This window comes from Mustela lutreola, chromosome 8 (assembly GCF_030435805.1).
Source record: "Mustela lutreola isolate mMusLut2 chromosome 8, mMusLut2.pri, whole genome shotgun sequence".
Taxonomy (NCBI): Eukaryota; Metazoa; Chordata; class Mammalia; order Carnivora; family Mustelidae; genus Mustela; species Mustela lutreola.
Genome location: NC_081297.1, coordinates 140,790,999 through 140,813,218, shown reverse-complemented (window position 1 = coordinate 140,813,218; position 22,220 = coordinate 140,790,999). Strand labels below are relative to the sequence as shown.

At 62.0% G+C, this 22,220-nt stretch overlaps 2 protein-coding genes across 4 annotated transcripts in view; one reads left to right on the top strand and one right to left on the bottom strand.

Moving 5' to 3' along the window:
* Positions 1 to 8,706, top strand: part of TMPRSS6 (transmembrane serine protease 6) — a 33,156-nt gene extending 24,450 nt beyond the window's left edge. For all 3 annotated transcript variants that reach the window (XM_059186879.1, XM_059186877.1, XM_059186878.1), the window contains 8 exons: positions 1,033 to 1,178; positions 1,591 to 1,689; positions 2,588 to 2,701; positions 3,548 to 3,664; positions 3,937 to 4,105; positions 5,443 to 5,714; positions 7,269 to 7,405; positions 7,940 to 8,706. In XM_059186879.1, coding sequence (XP_059042862.1) covers positions 1,033 to 1,178; positions 1,591 to 1,689; positions 2,588 to 2,701; positions 3,548 to 3,664; positions 3,937 to 4,105; positions 5,443 to 5,714; positions 7,269 to 7,405; positions 7,940 to 8,098 — 1,213 coding nt within the window. In that variant the 3' untranslated portion in view covers positions 8,099 to 8,706. The remainder of the gene's footprint in view (positions 1 to 1,032; positions 1,179 to 1,590; positions 1,690 to 2,587; positions 2,702 to 3,547; positions 3,665 to 3,936; positions 4,106 to 5,442; positions 5,715 to 7,268; positions 7,406 to 7,939) is intronic.
* A 3,270-nt stretch (positions 8,707 to 11,976) lies between these two features.
* Positions 11,977 to 21,544, bottom strand: KCTD17 (potassium channel tetramerization domain containing 17). Its single transcript, XM_059186881.1, is given in 9 exon segments — positions 11,977 to 12,187; positions 13,066 to 13,138; positions 13,141 to 13,155; positions 13,774 to 13,867; positions 15,109 to 15,234; positions 16,826 to 16,921; positions 17,666 to 17,757; positions 20,024 to 20,132; positions 21,272 to 21,544. Coding segments are annotated over 9 exon segments (933 nt in total). The 5' UTR covers positions 21,530 to 21,544; the 3' UTR covers positions 11,977 to 12,117.
* Positions 21,545 to 22,220: the final 676 nt, after the last annotated feature.

Here is a 22,220-nt window from a genome sequence, read left to right as displayed (position 1 = left end):
CTCCCTCGTCTGTAAAGGCGCTCCCATGTGCTCAGCGAGGGTGCCCTCTTCCCTGTGGGGGGCTCAGGGGACTGACCCATCTGTTCTGTGAGGGTGTCTCTCCTGGGGAGGGAGGGAACGCCGGGGAGCTATCTGGGGAACGACCCATCATTCCAGGGGAGGGTTTGCTCCCACTTGGCAAAAGCATGCCCACTTGCTCTGAGGCAAGATGTGCCCAGAAACCATGTAGGATAAATCCCTTATACTGTAGGAAGATTCCTAGCTGTTCTCTGAACGTCGCCCCTCCATGGAGCTTCTCCCACCTGCTCTGGGGAAACCAGAGCATCCCATTGGGGTGGGGAGTCCAGCAGGGATGTGAGGGCCCTCCCATGGTTGGGGAATGGTCCCACCTTAGTGCCGCCATGCACGGAGATGACATCCTTCAGCCCCGTGCTATTGTATCGGTCCTGGGTGCAGAAGTGGTGCTCCCCTCAGGTCCACAGAGTCACAGGGAGACCCCGGGGCTGTGGAGGCTTCTCAGTGGGAAGGACCGTGCCTGACCGAGGCACACAAGCCATCTCCTCCCCCACACCGAGCCCAAGCTACTCCTGTCTACACAGAGCAGGCCAGCCAAGGACTCTGGCCTTTACGGACACACTGAAACACTCTCAGATTTGGAGTCAACAGAGTTGATAATTTCCCTTATTTTGTAAGGGGGGAATTGAGGCTCAGGGAAGGACCCTGACTTGCTAGGATCTCACAGCTCCTGGGTGATGGGACTAGAATTCAGGCTTGGAATTTTATCCTGCAGCGAGTGGGGAACCATTGAAGGCTTTGCGCAGGGGAATGACATAGGCTGATTTCTAGAAGAGGACCCTGGGAGTGGGCAGTCACCCAAAGCAGCAGTCAAGACAGAGAAGGGGAACATGAGGGCGCCGCTCCCCCCCCAACCCCGGCTGTTCTTCCCTTGCCCTGTCTGTGCATGAGGACACTAAGCTGTCCCTTCCCTGGGGTTGGCCCGTGCATCCCTGAGTCTGTCTCTGTCACCCCCAGGCTGTGTGGCCTGCGCACCCTGCAGCCCTACGCCGAGAGGATCCCTGTGGTGGCCACTGCCGGCATCACGGTCAACTTCACGTCCCAGATCCCCCTCACCGGGCCCGGCGTGCAGGTGCACTATGGCTTGTACAACCAGTCCGACCGTGAGTATGAGCAGACCGGGGAGAAGGGCGGGCGCCCCCAATGCCCCGCCGCTTCTCCCTGCCTCCTTCCCATCCCTGGAAGCCCCAAGTGGAGGAACCAAAGGACTGTATGTGTGTATGTGTGTATGTGTGCGTACGTGTGTGCGTGCATTGCCTGAGGCTTTGTGTGCGCCCCCTAGGCAAGGCTGTCACCTGGGTTCAGCAGGCAGACACACTCACACAGACCTGTGTGTGTGTGTGTGTATGCACGCGTGCGTGTGTGTGCTGTGTACACGGGCCCGGGCGCGTCCGTCCATGCGCACCATGCATATGGGTGTGCGTACATGTGCGTACGTGTGTGGGCACACAGGGGCAGCACGTCTGCACATGTCTGCACGATGACGTGTGTCCTGAGGGCGCCCTCCCCATGCAGCCTGTCCCGGCGCCTTCCTCTGCTCTGTGAACGGCCTGTGCGTGCCCGCGTGCGACGGGGTGAAGGACTGCCCCAACGGCCTGGACGAGAGAAACTGTGGTAGGCTGCCCGTCTGTCCCGCCCCTTCCTCGCCTTGCTTTCTCTGAGCACGGAGCCGAGCCCCCCTTTTTGAGAAGAGACGCCAGCCCCCCACAAAATGTGCAGCTCCTCTTATCGGCATCCAGGAAGTGGGCTCTCTTGCTGTGCTGAGATGAGAAGACGGAAGCATCGAGACAGAAAGTGGGCTCCCCGGGGTGACGGTTTGGGGTAGTAGCAGGGACAGGCTGGGGACCAAGGTCTCCTGGCTCCGAGCTCCCAGCTCCTCCCGACCAGGCCACTGGCCCCAGCCTTCCGTCCCAGCCAGCTGTCAAAGGAGGTACAGAGCGGATGGAGGACCAGGAAGGGGAAGGCAGGCCCTGGGTGACCAAGGAGAGAATCCTGCGTCTTCCTCCCTTGAGTGGGGTCTCCATACCTCCACTTCAAGGGGTTCAGACAGGAGCTGCCAGCTCTTACTGGAGTTCTGCTCCCCACTGCCCAGTCCCGGCAGCAGGGGCCCTGGGGGTCCCCAAGTCAGCACTCTCCTTCTGAGTCCTGGCTTCTGGCGCCCCTTTTCTTGTCTGACCTCCCCCAGCCCCATCCCATCCAAGTGTTAAACACCTGGGGAGAGAAGCAGGAGGGAAGGCAGATGTGCTGGGGAAGGTGCCTCATGTGTGGAATCAGAGCATCTGGCTTCAGGTTCTGGTTCAGCCAGATGACCCTGGACAGGTCATCATCTCCTTTCTGTTCCCACCCAGGAAGTGGGGTATCTCACTTGCTGGGAAACTCGGGCGTAAAATAGCTAAGAAGGAGACTTATGGTCCTAGCCTGTGATACAGTACACGTTCTAGAGGCCGCACAAAGTCCCATCTCGGCTCCTCGGGCTTCCTCTCACCTGCCTCTTCTGTGTGTCCCCATGCAGTCTGCAGAGCCACATTCCAGTGCCAAGAAGACAGCACATGCATCTCCCTGTCCAGAGTGTGTGACCGGCAGCCCGACTGCCTCAATGGGAGTGACGAGGAACAGTGCCAGGAAGGTAGGGTGGCGGGGGTGACCGGCTGCCCAGACGGAAACCAAGTAATGGGCTCAGCCAGGACAGCCCAGCCTTTCTGCACGCTTCTGCAGCAGAGGTTTCTACCCTCTTGTCCAAACACTCACCAACCCATCTGTATGAACCCTTCTCCAGCCATCCGTCCGTCCGTCCGTCCCAATCTATCCAACCCACACCTGCATGCAAGCCAGCGATAGGTGAGCAGAGGGAGGGAGTGGGAATAAAAGACACCAAAGAGGTGGTCTTTGTCCTCTGGGATGATCTGTGGGTAGGAAGATGTGATGGTGACTGTCTCTGGCCGAGTGCCTTCTGGATATCACGTCCAGTAGTATGGGTAGCCTGGAGTGCAGGAGGACATCAGGCAGGGAAATCTTCCGACTCGAACTTCGCCTTGCAAAGAGGTAAAACTTAAATAGGCAGAAGGAAAGACGAGCAGGCCAAGACCAGGTGGGGCTGCAGAAAGTTCTTCACGGTGAAGACAGGGAGGAGCAGGTGGCCAGCTGGTGGGGCCCAGATCTAGAGGAAGGGCCGGGCTCCAAAGGGAGCCTTGGACCAACAGGAGATGCACAGCCCTGCTCTCAGGAGCCTCCTGACAGTGGAGACACAGCCTTGCTCCCCACCAGCCTGAGCAGGTGAAGAGACATGGGACATGGCCTGCCTTTAGGGTACCCTGCAGGAGCCTCAAGGGCCCCTTCCGTGTGCTCAAGGGACAGCTCCCCAGTCTCCTCCTGACCTCTTTCAGAGTCCACCTTCCCTGGGCCTGGTTTCAGAGGGTCCCTGGGGCTCCGGGACCCACGCTCCATGCCCTGTCCCCATCCCCTTCCCCCCCAGGGGTGCCTTGTGGGACGTTCACCTTCCAGTGTGAGGACCGCAGCTGCGTGAAGAAACCCAACCCACAGTGCGACGGGCTGCCCGACTGCAGAGACGGCTCGGACGAGCGGCACTGTGGTGAGCCACGGGGCCAGTGGGGAGCGCGGGCAGAGGGCCCTCTTCCCCCGCTGGGCCCTGAGTGTGGGACAGAGGGAAGGAGGCGCCGCACTGGGGAGTGAGGGAGAGCTCACTGGGCTCTTTCTGTGCGGCCTCTGCACGCACTCTGGGTCATTCTTCCCCATCCCCCTCCATCTTTCCTTTGGCTTCCTGTCTGCCTCCCCTTCTCCATCTCTCTCTGTATCCATTCCTCACTGGCTTCTGGCCGTCCCTGTCCCTCCCTGCACCCCCAGACTGTGGCCTCCAGGGCCCCTCCAGCCGCATCGTGGGCGGGGCCGTGTCTTCGGAGGGTGAGTGGCCCTGGCAGGCCAGCCTCCAGGTTCGGGGCCGACACATCTGTGGGGGGGCGCTCATCGCGGACCGCTGGGTCATAACAGCCGCCCACTGCTTCCAGGAGGACAGGTGAGCAGGGCATGTGGGAATGGAGATACAAGAGATGGGGGAGGGGAGGCGAGGCCCGGCAGGGAGGGAGAGTGGGTCTGAGGTCCAAGCAGGAGGGCGGGATGGAGGGAAGCCCATCAGACTAGCTGCTCTGATGCTCGGGTTCAGTCCTTGCTCCACGATGAACACAGTCCGTGCCCAGGGAAGGTTGCTCCACCTGTCCGCCCTCAGTCAGTGGTCAGCAACTCATTCACTCATTCTTTCCCGTAATCACTCATCCATTCAGCAATATTTATCATGCTCATACTAGGGAGCTGTGCCACACTGGGGGTACAGCAGAGAACAGCCTCACGGGGCCATAGACCATACCCCTCCCCTCCATGCCAGGTGCCTGTGCCCTGGTGGGTGGGGCCCATGAAGCCTCCAAGAAGGGACATCACACCCCCCCCTCAACCTCACAGAAAGCTTCTTCATCTGCATGGTGGGCTGACAGCAACCCTTTCCACTCCCAGCCCCATCTCCTGGGCCCTGCCAGTCCTGGATTCCCCTCCGAGACCCCCTCTTCTGTCCTGGGTCCACACAGTCCCTAGCCAAAGACCAGGGCCACCGTGGCACTGCGCCCCATGCCCCTACATCCAGAGCCAGACGACAAGTGCTCTGGGTGCGCCGGACCAGTCCCCAGCCGCTGCCTGTCCACACTCTCCCCAGCACCTCGTGTCCCGCCCGGGAGCCCAGAGCCTGGCCCCACTTTGTATCTCCTACCCAGGGGCCTGGGTGCCCTTTCTGGGTACAGTCTGACCACCTCACTCTCTTGCTGCCTCCCTGGCTCCCTGCGGCCCATGAGGTCAAGAAAGTGCTGGACGTTGACCCGGCATCCAGGGGTCTTCACCACCCAGCCTCTGCTGGTCGCTGCCTATTCAAAGCCCACCCGCTCCCAGGGAGGACCAGCAGATCTCCACGAGCTCACAGCAGCCCCGTCTGTTAGGTGCACAGACAAAAGGGAGAGAAATACTTGCCACTGTCTGGCACTGGGCTAATTTTTTATATGTGCAGTCTGACAGAATTCCCCCCAGTAACAGGAGCCGAAGATGCTGCCCCCATTTCACAGATGAGGAGATTGAGGCCCAGAGAAGCAAACACACATCTAGGGAGGAACGAAGCTGGGATTGGTACCCAGGCAGGTGGACTCCAGCACCAGCACCATGGGCTGTAGCCCCCACCAGCTGGCTTTCCAGAGCAGGAAAGGGATGGATGTAACCTCCGGTGGTGGCCCGGGTGGGGAAGCCAGCTAGCCTAAGGGTCAGGGCTGAAAGAAGCAGCGGCTAAGCGGGGTCCCCTGCCCCACTCCCCACCTGCAGCATGGCCTCCCCGGCACTGTGGACGGTGTTCCTGGGCAAGGTGTGGCAGAGCTCGCGCTGGCCGGGGGAGGTGTCCTTCAAGGTGAGCCGGCTGCTCCTGCACCCCTACCACGAGGAGGACAGCCACGACTACGACGTGGCCTTGCTGCAGCTCGACCACCCGGTGGTGCGCTCGGCCACTGTGCGCCCCGTCTGCCTGCCCGCGCGCTCCCACTTCTTCGAGCCCGGCCTGCACTGCTGGATCACAGGCTGGGGTGCCCTGCGCGAGGGCGGTGAGCTGGCGGGGCTGCAGGGAGGGCGGGGTTAGGACCCGTGAGGGTGTGGTCCGCCTCCGGGGGCTCCGGAGCCTGGAGGGGCCAGGGCGGGGGGGTCCCCTGGTCCTGGGGTGAACCCAGGTTGTATGTTACAGAACACAAGCTGTTAGTCTAGCAGGTGGCTCCGGCCTTCCCGGTCCTTCCCTCCTTCTGGATCACGTTTCAAGGGAACGGAGGGGATAGGAGGTTATCTTGGGGGATACGTGTGAAGTGATGGGGCAGGTTAGGAACCCAAGAGCCCATGGGCAAGCTCCAACCTCTGCTCATTGGACACAGGTGACTTTCTACATGGTGGGGGGATTTTCGGGAACGTGGTCTTGTTTAATCCACCCGATACCCCTAAGGGTTGGCATTATGGTCCCATTCGAGCAGTTGCTCCAAGTCAGCCAGCCAGAGAAGGTTGGAACGGGGACTGGCAGCGAGGACTCCCTGACCCCGGTGCCCGGCTGTGCCTGCTACTGCCCCCGAAGCCGGGGGTCTCTCCCCTTCCCACCTAAACTCCCCATCCCTAGGGGCCAGCTCAGTTCTCTGAATACAGGCCCAGCCTGGCACAGCCACAGCCAGGCCCCTCACCCTTAACAGGGGTGGCTTTAAAGAGAGGGACAGTGATTTACAACCTGGAGGCAGGCAGGACTGCAGAGATGCTTTAGAGATGGGGAAACTGAGGCTCAGATGAGAAGTGACTTGTTCAAGAGGACGCTGGAAGATGGTGGCAAAGCCAGGATGAGTGCATCTGCTACTCATTCAAGGACACGTTAATAAGCACTTGCTGTATGCCAGACCTTGAGCTGGGCGAAGATGGGTTGTAAAGATGAAGAGAACATTCTTGGGGGAGACAGTGCTGGCTAAGCCAAGGCTGGGAGGCCGAGTCGGCAGTGTCCAAGTGGGGAGAGAGGGGTTCCCGCTAGGGGTACAGTGGCAACCCCGGAAGTCCTGGGCACACCCTGCACCAGAAGGGAGCTGGGGGCAGGTGGATGCTGGCGAGGGCTGGCAGGAAGGAGCTTGAACAGGACGTCGCCTGACCTGCCCTTTAAAACCCACTGAGGCCTCCAGCAAAACACCACTGACCCGCACCCTGGCCAGACAGACGAGATCTCAGGGCGGGACCAGGCACAGGGGAGACTGAAGCTCCCTGGGGGCCCTCCCTTGGGGCCCCAGCAGAGCACTGAGCTGGACAGAGGGGAGACACTGATACATTTTAAGTGGAGAGTGGAGGGGTCAGATGTGTGCTCTGGGAAAACCTCCCAGGGGCTGTCCCCGAGCAGGGGCGGGAGAGCTGGCCAAGACGCCTCAAGCAGGAGGGGCAGCAGAGAGGACACTAGCCCAGATAGGCTTTGGGTGGGGACTCTGTTTCCTGGGGCCACGAGGGACCAGAACAGGGTGATGGTGAGGCGGAGGGGTAGGGGGCGGGCAGAGCAGGAGAGATGATGGTGGGGGAGTCCCGAGCTGTAAGGACAATAGCACAAGAGTCCGCCCTCGTCTCTGCCTTCTGCCCCCAACCTCGCCGGGCAGGGCCCACCAGCAACGGTCTGCAGAAGGTCGATGTGCAGCTGATCCCGCAGGATCTGTGCGGTGAGGCCTACCGCTACCAGGTGACACCCCGCATGCTGTGTGCTGGCTACCGGAAGGGCAAGAAGGATGCCTGCCAGGTGACGCCTGGGGAGGGGGGACGCCGTGGCCAGGAGGGAGGGAGGGAGGGTGGGCATCGCTCACATCACTCAAGGCCTGGCCCTCTGCTCACACCAGCCTGCTGAAGCCCTGGGCCGGGATGGCTGTCCCAACTTTACCGATAAGGAAACTGAGGCTTGGGGAGGTGGAGACTTGCACCAAGTTGTAGCCCCCAATGACCAGAGGGCTGCAGGTGGTGGGCAGGTCTCAGGCTCACATCCAGTTCTGCCCCCTGCCTGAGCAAGGCATTTTGCCCAAGGGGACACAGGAGCTAGGAGTGGAAGGAACCCACAGAAGGGAGGCGGAGAGCAGTGGGGCATGGGGACACGTGCACTCTTCCGCAACAGCCAGGACCCGGGGAAGGACCGACCAGCAGGGGTGCTCTGGGCTCTCTCTGTTGATTGGGAGCAGGGGAAGCAGAGGCTTCGAAAGAGTCTCTTGTCACGTGGCAAAATCCTAGCAGTCAGGAACCCCGGCTTACCCTGATGCGACTGTTTCATCTCTCCCCCTTTCAGGGCGACTCGGGAGGTCCACTGGTGTGCAAGGAGCCCAGTGGCCGCTGGTTCCTGGCTGGGCTGGTCAGCTGGGGCTTGGGCTGTGGCCGGCCCAACTACTTTGGTGTCTACACCCGCATCACAGGGGTGATAGGCTGGATCCAGCAGGTGCTGACCTGAGGAGCTCCCCTCCCTGCAGAGCTGGGGCCCACCACCTGGACGCAGAGAGTCCAGGGCCCCCACCAGACAGGGGAGCGAGTATTCTGGGGGCAGCAGGGCCCCGTGGAGGCAGGAGGTGGCATCCGTCGTCCCCCCAACCTGCTCCCTGACATTGCCCCAGCGATGGAGATCAGCTGGTGAAGACTCCCCCTGCGCCCCAGGGCCTGGACGGTCAGCAGGCCCAGCTAGGGGGTTTCACGCCCGCCCTGTTGCCTCCTGATCCTCTTTTCTCCTTCCTCTTCCTCTGCTGCTGACTTGGGGGGTTGGAGTCGCCCAGCAGTGATCATGGGGCTTCCGGGTCCTCAGAGGGGTGTCTGAGCTCCCCTCCGCCAATGCAGAGAGTAGAGTCAGCCTGTGAACTTGAGGGGTGGGGATGGGAGGCACCCCCGAGGGACCCCCAGAGCCCTGGAGACAGCCAAGTGAGCCAGCTGCCACCGTAAGCCAAAGGGTGGGGGGAGTCCCAGGTCTAGGGTCCTCACCCCACCCCTACCTGTCCCCTAGGCCTCCACTGCCCACTCCCACCTGGAAGTGAGTTCCACTGCCCTGTGGAATAAAGCCGTCTGATCTGAGGGCCTGCTGTGGGGTTTGAATGGGGCCTGGCATCGACCCTACACTCTTGGCTGAGCAGACTCTGCTTCCTGCCCAGCCTGTTTGTCGAATGTCTAGAAGGCCAAGGTGGGGCCTGGGGGGCAGGGGTGACCTCCAGGGCAGCTGCTCAGGTCCCAGGAGCAACCTCAGGAGGAAGGTGTTTTGGTGACCCTCAGATCAGGATGGACAAGTGTAAGCTCTGTCTGCAAGCTTGGGAGGAAACTGAGGCAGAGGAGAGAAGCCATCCTCAGAATCACACCAGCGGGGTCGGGTTCGGGGTGAAGGCTGGTGAGGAAGCCCTGCCTCCTGCTTCCCAGTCCACCACTTCTCAGCATGACACTCCCTTGGCATTCTGGGGATCCTTCATTCTTAAGCCCTCGGTCTCCTGCTATGTGCCACTCACTGTGCTGGGGCCAGACAGATGCACAGAGCTCAGCTCCCGAACTCAGGGTTGAGGAGGATAATCCAGTGTGCAGGGGTTTTGGGGTAGCCTGGAGCTGAGGAAGTCAGGGAAGGCTGCCTGGAGGAGGTGAGACTTGAGTTGCCACCCAAAGGTGGCCAAGGTGGGGAAGGGCATTCCAGACAGGGGGACAGCAGGTACAAAGGTTTAAGTCCCAAAAGAAGAGGGCACATCCGTGAGCTGTTCTGAGTTAAACAGTGGTTAAGAGGGAAGCAAACGGAGATCAGATGGCAAAAAAATCTGGAGTTAGGGACTTGATGTTGGGTGTTCTGGGGAGCCACGGAAGAAGGCTCTATAGCAGGGGAGTGATACGTGAGTGGATACACATTTTAGAAGGACCCCTAGGCCCAGTGTAGAGGGAGTGGGAGGTGGGGAGGCCACTGCTGAACTCCAGGACGGTGGGGAGGGGATCGAATGAGCCGGGCAATGGGGATGGACTGAAAGGACCCTGTGTCCTCCAGGTGCCTTGGTGGATGGGTGCTGGGTGAGGGAGAAGTCACCCAGGACCACTCCCAGGTGTCTGTCCTGATCCACGGGGCCAGTGGAGGACCTGTTGCCTGGCCTGGGGCCCCTGAGGAGGGAAGGGCTCCGAGAAGGTGTCGGAACCTGGGGTGCCTCTGGGAGAGAGGTGTGCAGGAGGTAGGCAGGGCTTGAGGTCTGGAGGAGGATTTCAGAGCCCCTCCGCAGAAGGTGAGTGGGAAGACTGAAGAGGCGAGAGACAGACACTACAGATGGGGGTCCACAAGGGAGGCTGAGGGGTGTAGGCAGAGCCGGAGGGGAGCTGGGGGGGGGGGAACCTTAGCAGCCAAGTGGGAGTGGTCGGGGAGGGCTGCTCGTGCTCTCTGGGGGCAGCAGTGGAGGTAAGGAAGTGGGGAGCCCAGCAGTGCGGACAAGTCTTGCTTGAAGCCTAGCTGGGAAAAGGAAGGGGAGCCTCGGAGAAGGGGGAAATTTCAAAGGCAGGGAGTGGCCATTGAAGCCTGGTGCTTGCCTGCTGGGCCGGCCAGCTCGGGGTTTGGGGGAGGGATGCGTGTGGTGGGGAGATAGAGGAGATGGAGCAGACACTGCGGGGTAGGGGTGGGGGGCACCTCTCAGTGGGGCAAATGTTAAAGTATTTCCAGCCCGTAGCAGCTCAGGCTTCTCAGAGGTTGGCAGACACAGTATTGGGCGCTTCGCTAAAATGCAAATTCGTGGGCCCCACCCAAGTCTTAGTCAGAATTGGGGGGGTGGGTAGACAATCTGTTCTTTTAACAAGCCTCCTGATGACTTTTTACAAAGTCAGACACAGAACGTGAGGTCAGTCCAGCGAGCCGAATGTCCCAAGGGGAGGGCGTGGGCTCCCCCCTCCGGGCTCAAGCAGAGCAGGGGGTGCCTCACCCGGCCCAGGGGAGGGTCTCTGCCTAGGGGACTCCTGCTCTGCCAGGATGTCCCTGGCAGCGCTAAGATGTGGAATGGGAGAACACGGTAGACACGCAGTGGGACAAGGTATGTGAAGGGACTGGCCAGGTAGGGGCCGCGGCGGGGGGTGTCAGGCCGAAGCCCGGGGTCCAGTGGGCTCAGAGAGAAGGAGCCTGGGTGTTTCTATTTCCTGGACTTGGGTGAAGGGTGGTAGTGATCTGGAGGGGCAGAGGGTCAAAGAAAAGTCACAGCAGGAAGCAGGGGGTGTCCTGTTGGGGTTAGGCTGGAGCAAAGGGCCACAGGAATGGTGGGGTGAGGCCAGGAAGTAGGGGGCCCTGCCATGCTGGTCCCGGGTGCCCCCTACCCCCTCAGCATCCCCAGCTGGTCTAGGACTGCCCAGAGGCAGGAAGAGACCTGCATGGCTCCCCGGGGTTGGGCCTTGTAAGTCACCTGCTCCAACCCCTCACTTCACAGATGAGTTAACTGAGACCCGAGAGGGCAGGCACCTGCCCAAGTTCTCCCAGCAAGCCAGAGTGGGGCAGAGGACGGAGCCATGACCTCCTTCCTCAAAATACACAGGAGAGTGACCACAGGGCAGGGTTCCCGGGCTTTAGGAAAAAGCCCCATCACCTAGGAGTCATTGACCCAACCTTGAGTTAAACCCCGTCCCCGAAGGTGGCCCAGAGGAAGAGAGGAAGGCAGCCCAGCGGCTGTTTCTTCAGGCTTTATTACATGGTGGGGTTGGACACAGCCCGGGGGATCATAAAGGCGTGGGGAGCCTCTTGCTCAGCCCCTGCTACCCCCAGACTCTCCCCGGGACAGAGGGAGGCGTGTCCCCCTGGCCCTTATCACTACCAGTTCCTGAAGGGCTGCTCTGCTCCTGCTGAGACCCGGGCCTGCCCCCTCCTGGCCAGGGCCCGCTGCACCCCACTGTGCAGACAGGGGTGGGAGCGGCCAAGGTGAAGGCCGGGTCACCCTCCCTCTTCTTCCCACAAGGCCAACCCCCACGCCCTTCACCCCGCCAATACCTGAATCTCCATCTGGGGCCGAGCAGGGCCGTCCCCCTCTGAGGGAAGGGTGAAGGGAGGGCCACCCTCCGGTCTGGTGCTTTGTACACTCCCCGAGGGCTGTCTGCGACCTTGCTGGTCTTTGTAACCTCACAACAACCCTGTGAGGTAGGTGGCGGCGGCGGGAAGAGCGAACCCATTTGACAGATGAGGAGACTAAGGCTCAAGGAGGAGACGTGACGGGGTCAGGGGGGAGGGTACCATTCATGCAGCTGGGGGGCCCGGGGGAGGGACTGTGGGGCCGTGGGAGACACAGCTGGACAGCGTCACACTTTGGCCACACGCAGGCAGCTCCGCCCAGGGGTCCCAGGGCCCACTTCGGGCCTTGAGAGGTCCCAGCGGGCCCCTGCCCCGCCCCCAGAGGCGGGGGGAAATCACAGCCCCGCAGGTGTAGACAGAAGTGGCAGGGGGGAGAGTGCTTCCTCTGCCTGGAGCCGGGGCCCCACCCCGCGGTACAAAAATAAAGGATTTCAGATCGGAACCCCAAGTCCCTGGAGGTGATCTGGGGCCTCACATCCGGGTGCCTCTGGCTTGTAACAGCTAGAAAATAAGAGGGGGAAGGGGCAGGGGGGCGGGTGGGAGGGTGATCAGAACACCAGGATGGGGGAGGGAAGGTGGGGCCAGTGAGGAGGGTGAGGCAAGGCCAGGGGAGGGCAGAGAGGAGATTGAAATGGAGGGCAGGGCAGGGAAGAGAGGGAGAGAGAGAGAGGTAGGTGAGTCACAGGCTCCCTTCTGAGAAGAGGGTGGGGGGCTGAGGCCCAGAGAAGGTGAATTCAGAGCCGAGGAGGGGGAGCAGGAAGGGGACCCAGCTTGCCCATCCGGGAACCCCAGGGTGGGGCTGGGTGGCGGCTGCCTCGGAGGTCAGAGTCCCCAAGACTCTGGCCAGAGGGGGTCAAGGCCAGGTCCCTGCTGTCTCAGGCAAAAGGTCAGAGACAGCAGCTGTCTGTCCCCATTTCAGAGGCAACTGTGGCCTAGAGAGGGGCAGTGACTTGCCCAAGGTCACACAGCAGGCAGCTAAGATTGAGTAGGGGCTCCGGGGGACCTGGCCAGGACTTTTTCTGTGACACCCAGATCCTTAGCCAACTCTGGTTGACTCCTTGCAGGCCAAGGGACTCCCAGGCTGGCTGTCCTTCCCCCCACCCAAGAGCCGGGAACCCCAGGGCCTGGTGGGGGAGGGGCGGGCTGTGACGCCGCTGTCTCCCCTCCCTCCTTTCCAGCCCGGCTCTGGAGCCCTGGTGCTGGCGGCTGGCTGGGAACCAGGCCGGCCCCCTGACTTTCCTCTCCTCTCAGAGCCTCACACCCAAGGCCAAAAGCAGGGGAGGGGAGAAAGTCAGCCGAGCGAGAGGCTCGGGTCCGGGAACAGGAGACGCGCCCCCTCCTGGCTTCCGCCCTCCCTCCAGCTCCGCCAAGCTACAAACCAGGGATGGCGGCTCTGGGGGCGGGCGAGGGGCCGGGGAGGAGCCCTCACGGCCAGCGCAGCCTCAGGTCTGAGGGGTGCGGACGGGAACCTGCAAGGAGGAGAGGTGAGGAGGAGGCGAGCAGGTGAGGCTCTGGGGGCGGGGCGGCCCGGCCTCAGCGGGGCCCGGCGGCGGCGGTGGCTGCGGGGCTGGCGGGCCCGGAGGACAGACGGCCGGGGCCCTGCTCCCCAGGCCGGGGCGCGGGAGGCGGCAGGCGGGACGCTCGGGGGTGCGGGTGCGGGGCCGGGGCGCCCGGGGGCAGGGCGCGGGGGGCCGGGCCCGGGGCGGCCCCGGGAGGGAGGTGCGAGCAGGCGGAGGAGAGGAAACCCGGGCAGGGGCAGAGAGGGAAGAGGCAGGGTGCAGATGAGATCCAGGAGGAAGAAGAGGTGGGTGGAGATGAGGCGGGGCCTCCGGCAGGAAGCGGAGGAGGAGGAGGCGGTGGTGGGAGGGAGAAAAGGTTAGCGGGCTCCTGAGCTGCCAGGGCTGCAAAGAGAAAGTGAGAGAAGGGATGGTTATGCAGGGGAGGCGGCCGGCGCGCGGCGGAGCTAGCCCTGGCGGCCCGTCCCCCCGCAGGCCCCGGCCCCCGGGTGCGGCAGCGGGCTCCAGCGGGCAGGGGGCGGGAGGCGCCGGCGGTTATTAGCAATCATTGTCCTCGGGGGGTGGCTGCACCTTTCTCCTGGGCATCTGCCTCCACCTGCACCTGTTCCACCTGCACCTGCACCTCCTCCTGCTGCCGCTCCTCCTCCAGCTGCTGCTCCGCGCTCTGTGCACCAGCCGGCGGACCCAGGGAAGAAAGAGTGGACAGCTAACAAGGGGCCCGGCCGGGCAGTGCCGGCGGGTGGCTGGCCCCGCGGGCCCCACCACCGGGCGGGCAGGACGAAGGGGGCCCTTGAGGAGGGAGAAGCTGGGGAATCTCGTCCAGCCCCCCCGGAACGGGGGAGTCTGAGAAGGGACCGGAGGAAGGGCAGAGAAAATGGGGCCGGGCTGGGGACTCACGGAGCAGTAGGGGGGCTCCCAGGGGTGGAAGGGGAGCGGGCGGGCATATGGCCAGGGCGTCCTCGAGGGACGTCCTCACTTTAGGAGGCCCCAGTGTAGAAAGGAGGCCAGGGAAGGCCCAGGGCAGACCCCACCCGCATCTGGGAGGCCCCCCAGGGGCTCCTGGAGAGGCAGGAGCAGCGGGCTCACTCTTGCACCCTTGCAAGACAGTGCTGACCCCTGGTGGGGGGAGCAGGGGAAGTCACAGAACAAGGGGGCAGACAGACAAACAGGAAGCCAGGGTTCATAAGTCTCTGATGCACAGGGACAGGCCCCTAGGAATGGTGTCCCTTCTTCCCAACCTGGCTCGCTGCCCTACCCCATGGGCCTGCCCAAAGGCCCTGGGGCCTCTGACTGGCTCTGGGTTCCGGGTGGCAGGACCTCTGCTCAGCCTCTCCCCATGGCCAGCTGTTGCTGCCTCGGGCCAGGGCCAAAGACACATGGCTGGGCCCCATGCAGTTCCTGACACCCGCTCCTGCAGAGCTCCTGAGGAAGGGGCTGGAAAGGGGCAGGATTAGTGGATTTGACTCCTCTGCCCTCTGCGAAATAAACTGGCCATTTTTTGGATCCCAGAAGTTCTAAGCTTGATGGCACCACAGAAAGGATGTGGTGTACCCTCAGTTCTTGGAGAACACAACAGGGGCGCCGAGAGGCTGTGGCTTGTCCAAGGTCGTGCAGAGCACAGCACACCATGCCCAGACCCCTGGTTTCAGATACCCCTTCCAAACGGCATCTAGGTCCCCTGCTGCTGTGCCCTAGGTTCCCTGCTGCCTAGCCTTTTCACTTCTCCCCCCGCCTGGGCCTGGGTAACTGGCGTGAGCAGATGGGACCATGGGTGGCATGGGATGGATGGCATTGGCTGTGACCAGGTGGTTATGTGCGTGTAGCAGGAGGGAGAAAGAAGCAGGGATGGCTAGGTGGAGGGCGGGGGGGGGGGGTCAGGGAGGGAAGCTGAGGCTGGGGGCTCACCTTGGTTTTGCGGCTGGACTCCGAGCTCAGCCCATGTGGGGAGCTGTAGAGCTCCTTGGACACGACACACAGGAACTCAGCCTGGTCCTCACTGCCATAGTTGTAGGAAGAGCCGATATTCACCAGCTGGGGGGGCGGGGGGAAGAAGACAGGCTGGGTTGAAGGCGGCCAGCCCAGAATGGGGGTTGACATCAGCACTGGTCAGGATACCAACTTATGCCCTGATCTTGCTGTTCGGGTCAGGCCCAGCCCTGAGTTTCCATAGAAAGTCAGAGTCAGCTCCCCATCCCCCACCTAGGCATCAGGTCTGCTTCCAGGCCCAGCTAAGCCGGGGGAGGGGGGGAGCATTCCTTGGAAAAAGGCTACCTATGTTTGCTGCTCCCCACCCCTCACCCCAGCCCAGATCTAGAGGCCATTATCTAAAAGCAGGTGGAAGCCGATGATGGGCAGGTTGTCCCCCTCCATCCCGGATGTGGCTGAAGCAGTCCCAGAACCAAGCTGTAGGGCAGGGTTGGCATGATGGGCACCCATAGAATATTCTGTTCATTCTTACAAGCAGAGGTAGAACAGGTTGTCCATTCCTTAGGCCAGAGGGCCAATGAGCAGCAATCCCTGAGCTGTCGGCTCAACCTCTGGGAGCCCCTGCGATTGCCAGAGTCTCCCGTAGGCTCTCAAGAGCAGCCCCACCTTTGCTCTGGGGGCCCCGGGCAACCACAACCACAAGGCCCTGGTTAGGACCTTTAGCACCCAGGGACCCTCACCTGACAGGCAGGGAAAACCATCAGCCCCTCTGGCTTGAAGAGGAGGTGGAACAGGGATTAGAATTCGGGATCCTGAGTCCTCTCTGGAGTCTTCTAGACTTACAGACCCATAGCCTGCAGGGTGCTGGCTGGTGCCAGTGTCTGGAGTCCTATCCTTGGCTAGGGACTTTATCAGTGGCCCTTCCCATCTTCACGACAGTCCTGCGAAGGGAGCACTACTGCCCCATATCACAGACTAGGAAACTGAGGCCCAGAGAGGAGATGGGTCTTGCTCAAGGTTACGCGGCTCGTAAGTGGTAGATCCAGGCCTCTGGCTCCTGGACGGGGCCTGTTCCCCGATCCTGCCCCGCCGTTCTGGGCCTTCTCCCTTCGTCAACCTCCACATGCAAGGAGCTGTGGGTGGGCGCAGAGAAAGGGGTGGCCAAACCCTCTTCCTTCCCTAGGGACACGAGTGACCTTGGGTAAACTTGCTGGCTCTACTCCTCTAGAAACCTGAGAGGCGGGCCACGAGCTGCATGGCGAGGGCAACCCCACTTGTGATTAATGTCTCCAGGACTACACTGCACGTGGATTGGGGGACGATCGGACACTATGAACCCTCACGGGAAGCTGCTGCTTGGCCTTCACAGACGTGGCGAGGCCAGGACTCAGCCTGTCGCTCGCAGGGACCCTGGGACTGGCCCTGTGCCTTTGTCACAGGAGGTGCTGACCCAAGGTGGAGTCAGCTCATTCATGTGGCTCCGATCTCCTTGCCCCTGAGCTTTGGGGCCCAGAGACTCGCCCATCCTGCTGTGTAGACCACTCCCCAGCGGATGTGAGAACCCCCAGTTCTAGGATGCCTAGAGCTGCCCTGCGGCTCTGCGGTAGGTCACCCAAGCCCGGGGGTGCGGAAGGGAAGGGCTTGCCATGCGGGGAAGCTCGGCGGTTCCCGGTGTGGCCCCAGGGCCCCCGCGCACCTGCTCGAAGCGCCAGCCGTCAGACATGGTGGAGACCATCTGCGTGAGCTCCTCCTCCTGGCACTGCAGCACGCGGTACACGTGCTTGGGGGGGACCTGCAGGCGGAGAGGCGACGTGGCGGACACCCGTGGGCGGGGCAGGTGCACCTGTCATCCTCCCACCCACACCACATGCCCCGAGAAGGAGAGGAGGGGCAGGGCGACGGGGGAAGGTGGCAGCCACACTCTGAGAGCCTACCCCCTGCCAGGCACTGGACCCGCACTGGACTCACCGAGGTGAGTCGTACTCGCCCACGGCCACCGAACTTAAATGTGGCAGAGCTGGACCACGGGCGCCATGAGGGGGCAGGAAGGACGGCATGGAGCCTCCCTGCTTCAGTCTCCCACCTGCCCATCCGCCCGCACCCGCGTCTCCCCCGAGGTGGGCCAGAGAATCCCTCCAGCAACTCCTACACACGGGGCCCAGGGCCCCCGCTCCGAACTGTGAACTCCAGCAGCTTGTGCCCTGCCCCCACAGGGCCCCCTGTTCCTCCACACAGACCCCATTTTGCTTGTAAGGAAGGGGAGTGTGCAGGTCTCCACACCTCTGTATTCCACAAGGGAAAATCAAGGGGCGGAGAGGGGATGCGATGGGCCCAAGGTCACACCGCGAGCAGAGCCGCGTCAGGGACAGCAAGCAGAGCGCTTCTCCCCGTCTGGGGCTTTTGCTGGGCAGCCCGGAAGCTCAGCCACACCCTCCCTTTACAGGCCAGCTTGGCCTCCCCAACTCTCTCAAGCCTCTCCCCGCCTCCCCCAGCCCTGGCATCCTTTCCCGCCGCCCGGCCGCCCCGCCGCCCCGACCTGTGTGACGGGGTAGTCCTTCTCCTCCATTCGGTCTTTGATGATGCGGATCAGCGGGCCAATGTTGTAGAACTCGGCTTCCTCTAGGACGCCTGGCACAGACCGGACAGCCCCCGGGTCACTCGGTGGCCCCCGTGAGCTCTTCTCCCCTCGTGCCCTCTGCCTCGACACCTATTCCCACTCCAGTCAGCTCCGGGCTCCAGCAGGAGGGGATGTTTCCTTCCTGGGATCCCATATTCTCTGTGTTAGGGGTGAGAGGCCATCACCCAGCCAACCCTACATCCCTCCTGTGCTGAGCCTGGCGACCCAGGGACAACTGCCAATGCCCTCATCTGGACTCTGCTCTAGGGCTGGCAAGACACAGAGCTGGCTGAGGCTGGAGCCTAGAACACCACCACGAGAGGGACCGTGGCTGGCCCCCATGACCTGCTCCTGTTTATGAATCATGCGCTCAGTGCAGGGACTGGGCTAAGCATTCCACATCCTTTCCTGCAGTTTCTTCTCAGCACTAGAAATAGGTACCTTTGTTGCCTCCCCTGAACAATCGGGGAAACTGAGGACCGGAAAGAGAAGCAGCTGTCTGAAGCAACGCAGCCAGTTAAGTCGCAAGAGCTGGGATCCAAATTCAAGTTCCTCTGACTTCAGAGCCCACTACAAATGCATAATCTTTGTGCCCTTGCCCCTCCCCAGCCCTACAGTTTGCAGAGCCCTGGGGACGTGGGGAAGCAGGCATTAATGTCCCTACACAGCTGGGGGAACTGAGAGTCTCGGAGATTAAGTGAGTCACCTTTCCAGGGAAGGGCAATGGCCCCGCGCCTTTCGATTCCCCTGTGTTTGTACAGGGCAGGGACCCCTTCTGGTCCTTTCCTTGACTGGCTTCTGGGCTCCCTGAGGACGGGTCCCAGGCCTGATCGGCCTGCTGTCCCAGGCGCCCACACAGCACTGACACAGAGGGGGCAGCCACTGAGCGTTGCTGCCTGAGTGCAGCTCGTGAGCCCTGCAGAGGACAGACAGCTAACGTGGCATCGTGGGTCCTTGGTGCCGGGTGCTGAGTTAAGGAACACACTTGCTTTAGTTCCTTTTACCCCCACAGTGGCTTGGGAAGGTAGGCATTATGGTGACCCCATTTCATAGACGGGGCCATGGAGGCAAAAGAGGCATAAGTGAATTTCTTGGTGCCACACAGCTAGTAAATCTCTTCCCAGGTCCTCCGGCTCCTTTGGTGGGGGCCCCAGCCCCCTGTGAGGTGCTGGGAGAATCCCAGAACCTGTAAACAGACGTCAGCTGGGACGCAGTGAGAGTGTTCACCTCCCCTCCCCGCGGGCCCCGCTCCCAGGTCCCCCGCTACCTGTGCTCCCTGAGGAGCCGCCTGAAAGCGGCGGGGTGGGTGCCCACCGTTCACTCTGAATGTGAGCCCTAGCCCACCGGGGAGCTACTTGGCCTCTAGAACACCACATACATGTGGGTCCGGAAGGGAGACCGTGGGCCCCAAGTGAGGAAGGATGGGCTGTGCTAGACGCCCACAGGGTATGAGCACTGGGACTCACAGCACCTGTTGTCCCAAAGCATGCTCTCACCACCCCTAATTTACACACACAAGCGGAGAAAGGAAAAGTGACATGTCCAGCTGGCCTGGCTGGGTCTGACCCAGAGCCACACCCTGGGCCCCTCAGAGTTAACTTGACCCTGACTGTAGGCCCTGCCCATGGCTGAGGCTTTGCCAAAAGGGTATTCTTCCAGGCATGGCTTCCTGAACCATCTGCTGGAGCCAGAAGTGGGCATCTTCGGGCCTCGGCCACCTAGGCCCCAGAGGGACCAAACCCCCTGCTGGGGGAGCAGGGTCCCCTCCCCCACCTCCACCCACAGCCAGCTGTGTTTGAGAGGCGGCTGGATTTGGGGAAGAGTCACCGGCTCCACCCACCGGCTACCTGCCAGCCTCACCAGGCACCCGAGAGATACCGGATCACCCACAGAGAAAGAGCCAGACCTCCTCCTCCCATGCCCACCTCCACCCCGCGCACACCTGGCTTCCCAGGAGGTCCGGGGAAAGAGCATCCGTGCCCACAACAGAGGCTGCCGGCCTCACAGGCTCCCTCTATCTTCCGCTTCTCTGTGGGCACTCAACAAAACTCCGGTGAGGTCAGCTCGGCAGAGCCCCGAGGCTCAACCCATGCAGAGGCCTTGAGATTCAGCCTTTTCAGGGATCACGAGGCAGGCAGCGGGGAAGAAGTTCAATGTCCCTCCCCCCACCCCACCTCCCAACTGGGAGAAACTTGGGATCTCCATGGAAGGTTCCGGCAGCCTGCAGAGGGCAAGGGCTAGGATGTAGTTCCCAGCCAGCCCTCTGGCCCAACTCACCCTCCTCAGCCATGTCCTTGTCCAGCACCAGCTTGCCATGCCGGAGAAAGTTCAGGATGGGCCCGAAGTAGGTGGGGTCACGGTCAATGAGGTAGGCCCCGGTCTCATCCTATGGACATGAGGGGCACAGGCCATGAGAGGAGAGGGAGCTTCTCCCACCCCCAACCCGACCCCCACTCCAGGCCCAGTATGGATTGGAGGGAGGGAGTGAACGCAGTCTGCTCTTTCCTGGAGCAAAGGGGCATGATGGAGGAGAAAGGCTTTAGGGTCGGAAACACCTAGAAGCAAATCCTGCCTCTGCCTTTTTCTCGCTGTGTGACCTTGGGCAGGTGACTTGACCTCTCTGAGCCTCGCTCCGTTCCCCTCTAACTAGGGGTCATTGTCAGCTTCCAGTGAGTTCTGAGGGGCACCCAACCCAGAGTAGGGTTCAGTGATCGTCCCTCTTAGAGGCTGTTCCTCTGAAGCCAGCCCTACACTATCTCCATCAGCTCCCCAGTCATTCTGGGGACATGGGATGTTTACAAGTTACCAAAGGAGCCGCTATCTCATTGGACAGGCATGGCCTGCAGGGAGGCAGGGCGGGCATCCGTGCAACTCTACAGGGGGAAAAAGGGGACTTGCCCAAGGTCACAGCATTAGAGGGTCAGGGAATGAGGGAGAGGGGGCCCTAGAGGTCACCTCCGGACCAGCCTCCTCTGGTTACAGACAGGAGGCTGAGCCTGGACCAGGGAGGGGTCTGACCCAAGGTCACGCAGGCAGTTTGCAGCAGAGCCGGGATGGGAGCCCAGAAATGGTGCCAGATAGGCCAGGGCTCCTCCCTGATGAGGCCCAGCTCAGAAGGCACCCCAGGACTTCTCCACCCAGCTCCCTGCACTCCTAGGCCACCCACACTCCGAAGGGCGGGGGAAGCAGCCTCAGCAATTCCCTTCCCCAGTGCGGGAGTCCCGTTGGGGAAGAAGGGAAGGCCCTAAAGAAGGGGGAGAGTCCCGATCCTACCAGCCCCCCGAGGCGGGAGCCCCGGGCAGTGCTCAGAAGGCTCCAAATGGCCGCGGCCTGGCGTTGTCCCGTTGCCACGGCAATGGGCACATGCCTCGCTCTCCCAGTCACTTCCTCCTCCCTTCCCCTCGCCAGTTTTTCCTGCCTCCGGCTCTTGGGATATAAAAGCAGCCGGGTTCCCGGCCAGGCCAGCCCGGATTCGAGCGGGCAGAGAACCCCCCGCCCGCGGGCCGCTCACCGCGCGGGCCTCACCCGGTCCGACTGCAGCTCTTCCCCCTGGCACAGGCGGCTGAGGAAGGACTTCTGCTCCCGGCACAGCGTCTGTCGGGTGGTCAGGAACACCGTGCCCCCGACGTTAAGCCGCACCCACTTGCCCCAGCCGCCCGCCGCGCGGCCGCCCATCCCCGCCGGCGGCGCTGCCTCCCCGGCCTCCATCCTCCCGGCTCGCCCAGGCGTCTGCATCCTCCCCAAGCAGCGGCTGGGGGCGGGCAGGTACCGCGCGCCGGGCATGCCGGGAGCTGTAGTCCGCGCCCCGGGGCGGGGCGGCCGGGGTGGGGGTGGGGGGTCTCTGGGACCCCCCAGCGGCCCTCGCAGCCAGATCCACTCGGCGCTTCGTGGGCGGCCCGCAGACCCGGCCTCTAGAAAAAGCTCTTTAGCCAAATCATGGTATTTGGGGAAGGTCAGATTCGAGGTCACCAGGACAATAGAGAGTGCTCCTCCAAACCGGCACTCCTCCTTCCTGTGTGCTCTACACAGGACTGTTTCCTTCTTGTCGGGTCTGGGTCATCAAACAGCCGATAACGGAAAGAAACTACTGCTCCCAGGATTCTGTAGCATTTACCTGTATCTGTTCTCCAAGATGCTTTCATACTGCTCTTTGTGTGATGTGTGGGTTGGGGCGGGCTGCGTTCTCTGCCAAGGTAAGTTCTTTAAGGACAACATAGCTGGGGTTAAAGTTGACCCACCACCCCCTATATTCCAGATGCTTTGCATGTCTGTATTAGTCACTGAGGCTCTCAGCAGCTCTGTGAGGTCGGTATCACTATACCCGTATCGTTCAGAGGCGGACACAGATGTGAAGTGACCTCCCGACTCACACAGCTGGTGAGTGGCAGGACGGCAACCCAGGTGGGTTCCAGGTGACCACCAAGGCCCCCTTCCTGCCCCCCTGCCATGGGCGGTCAGTGTTCCCTGAGAAAGA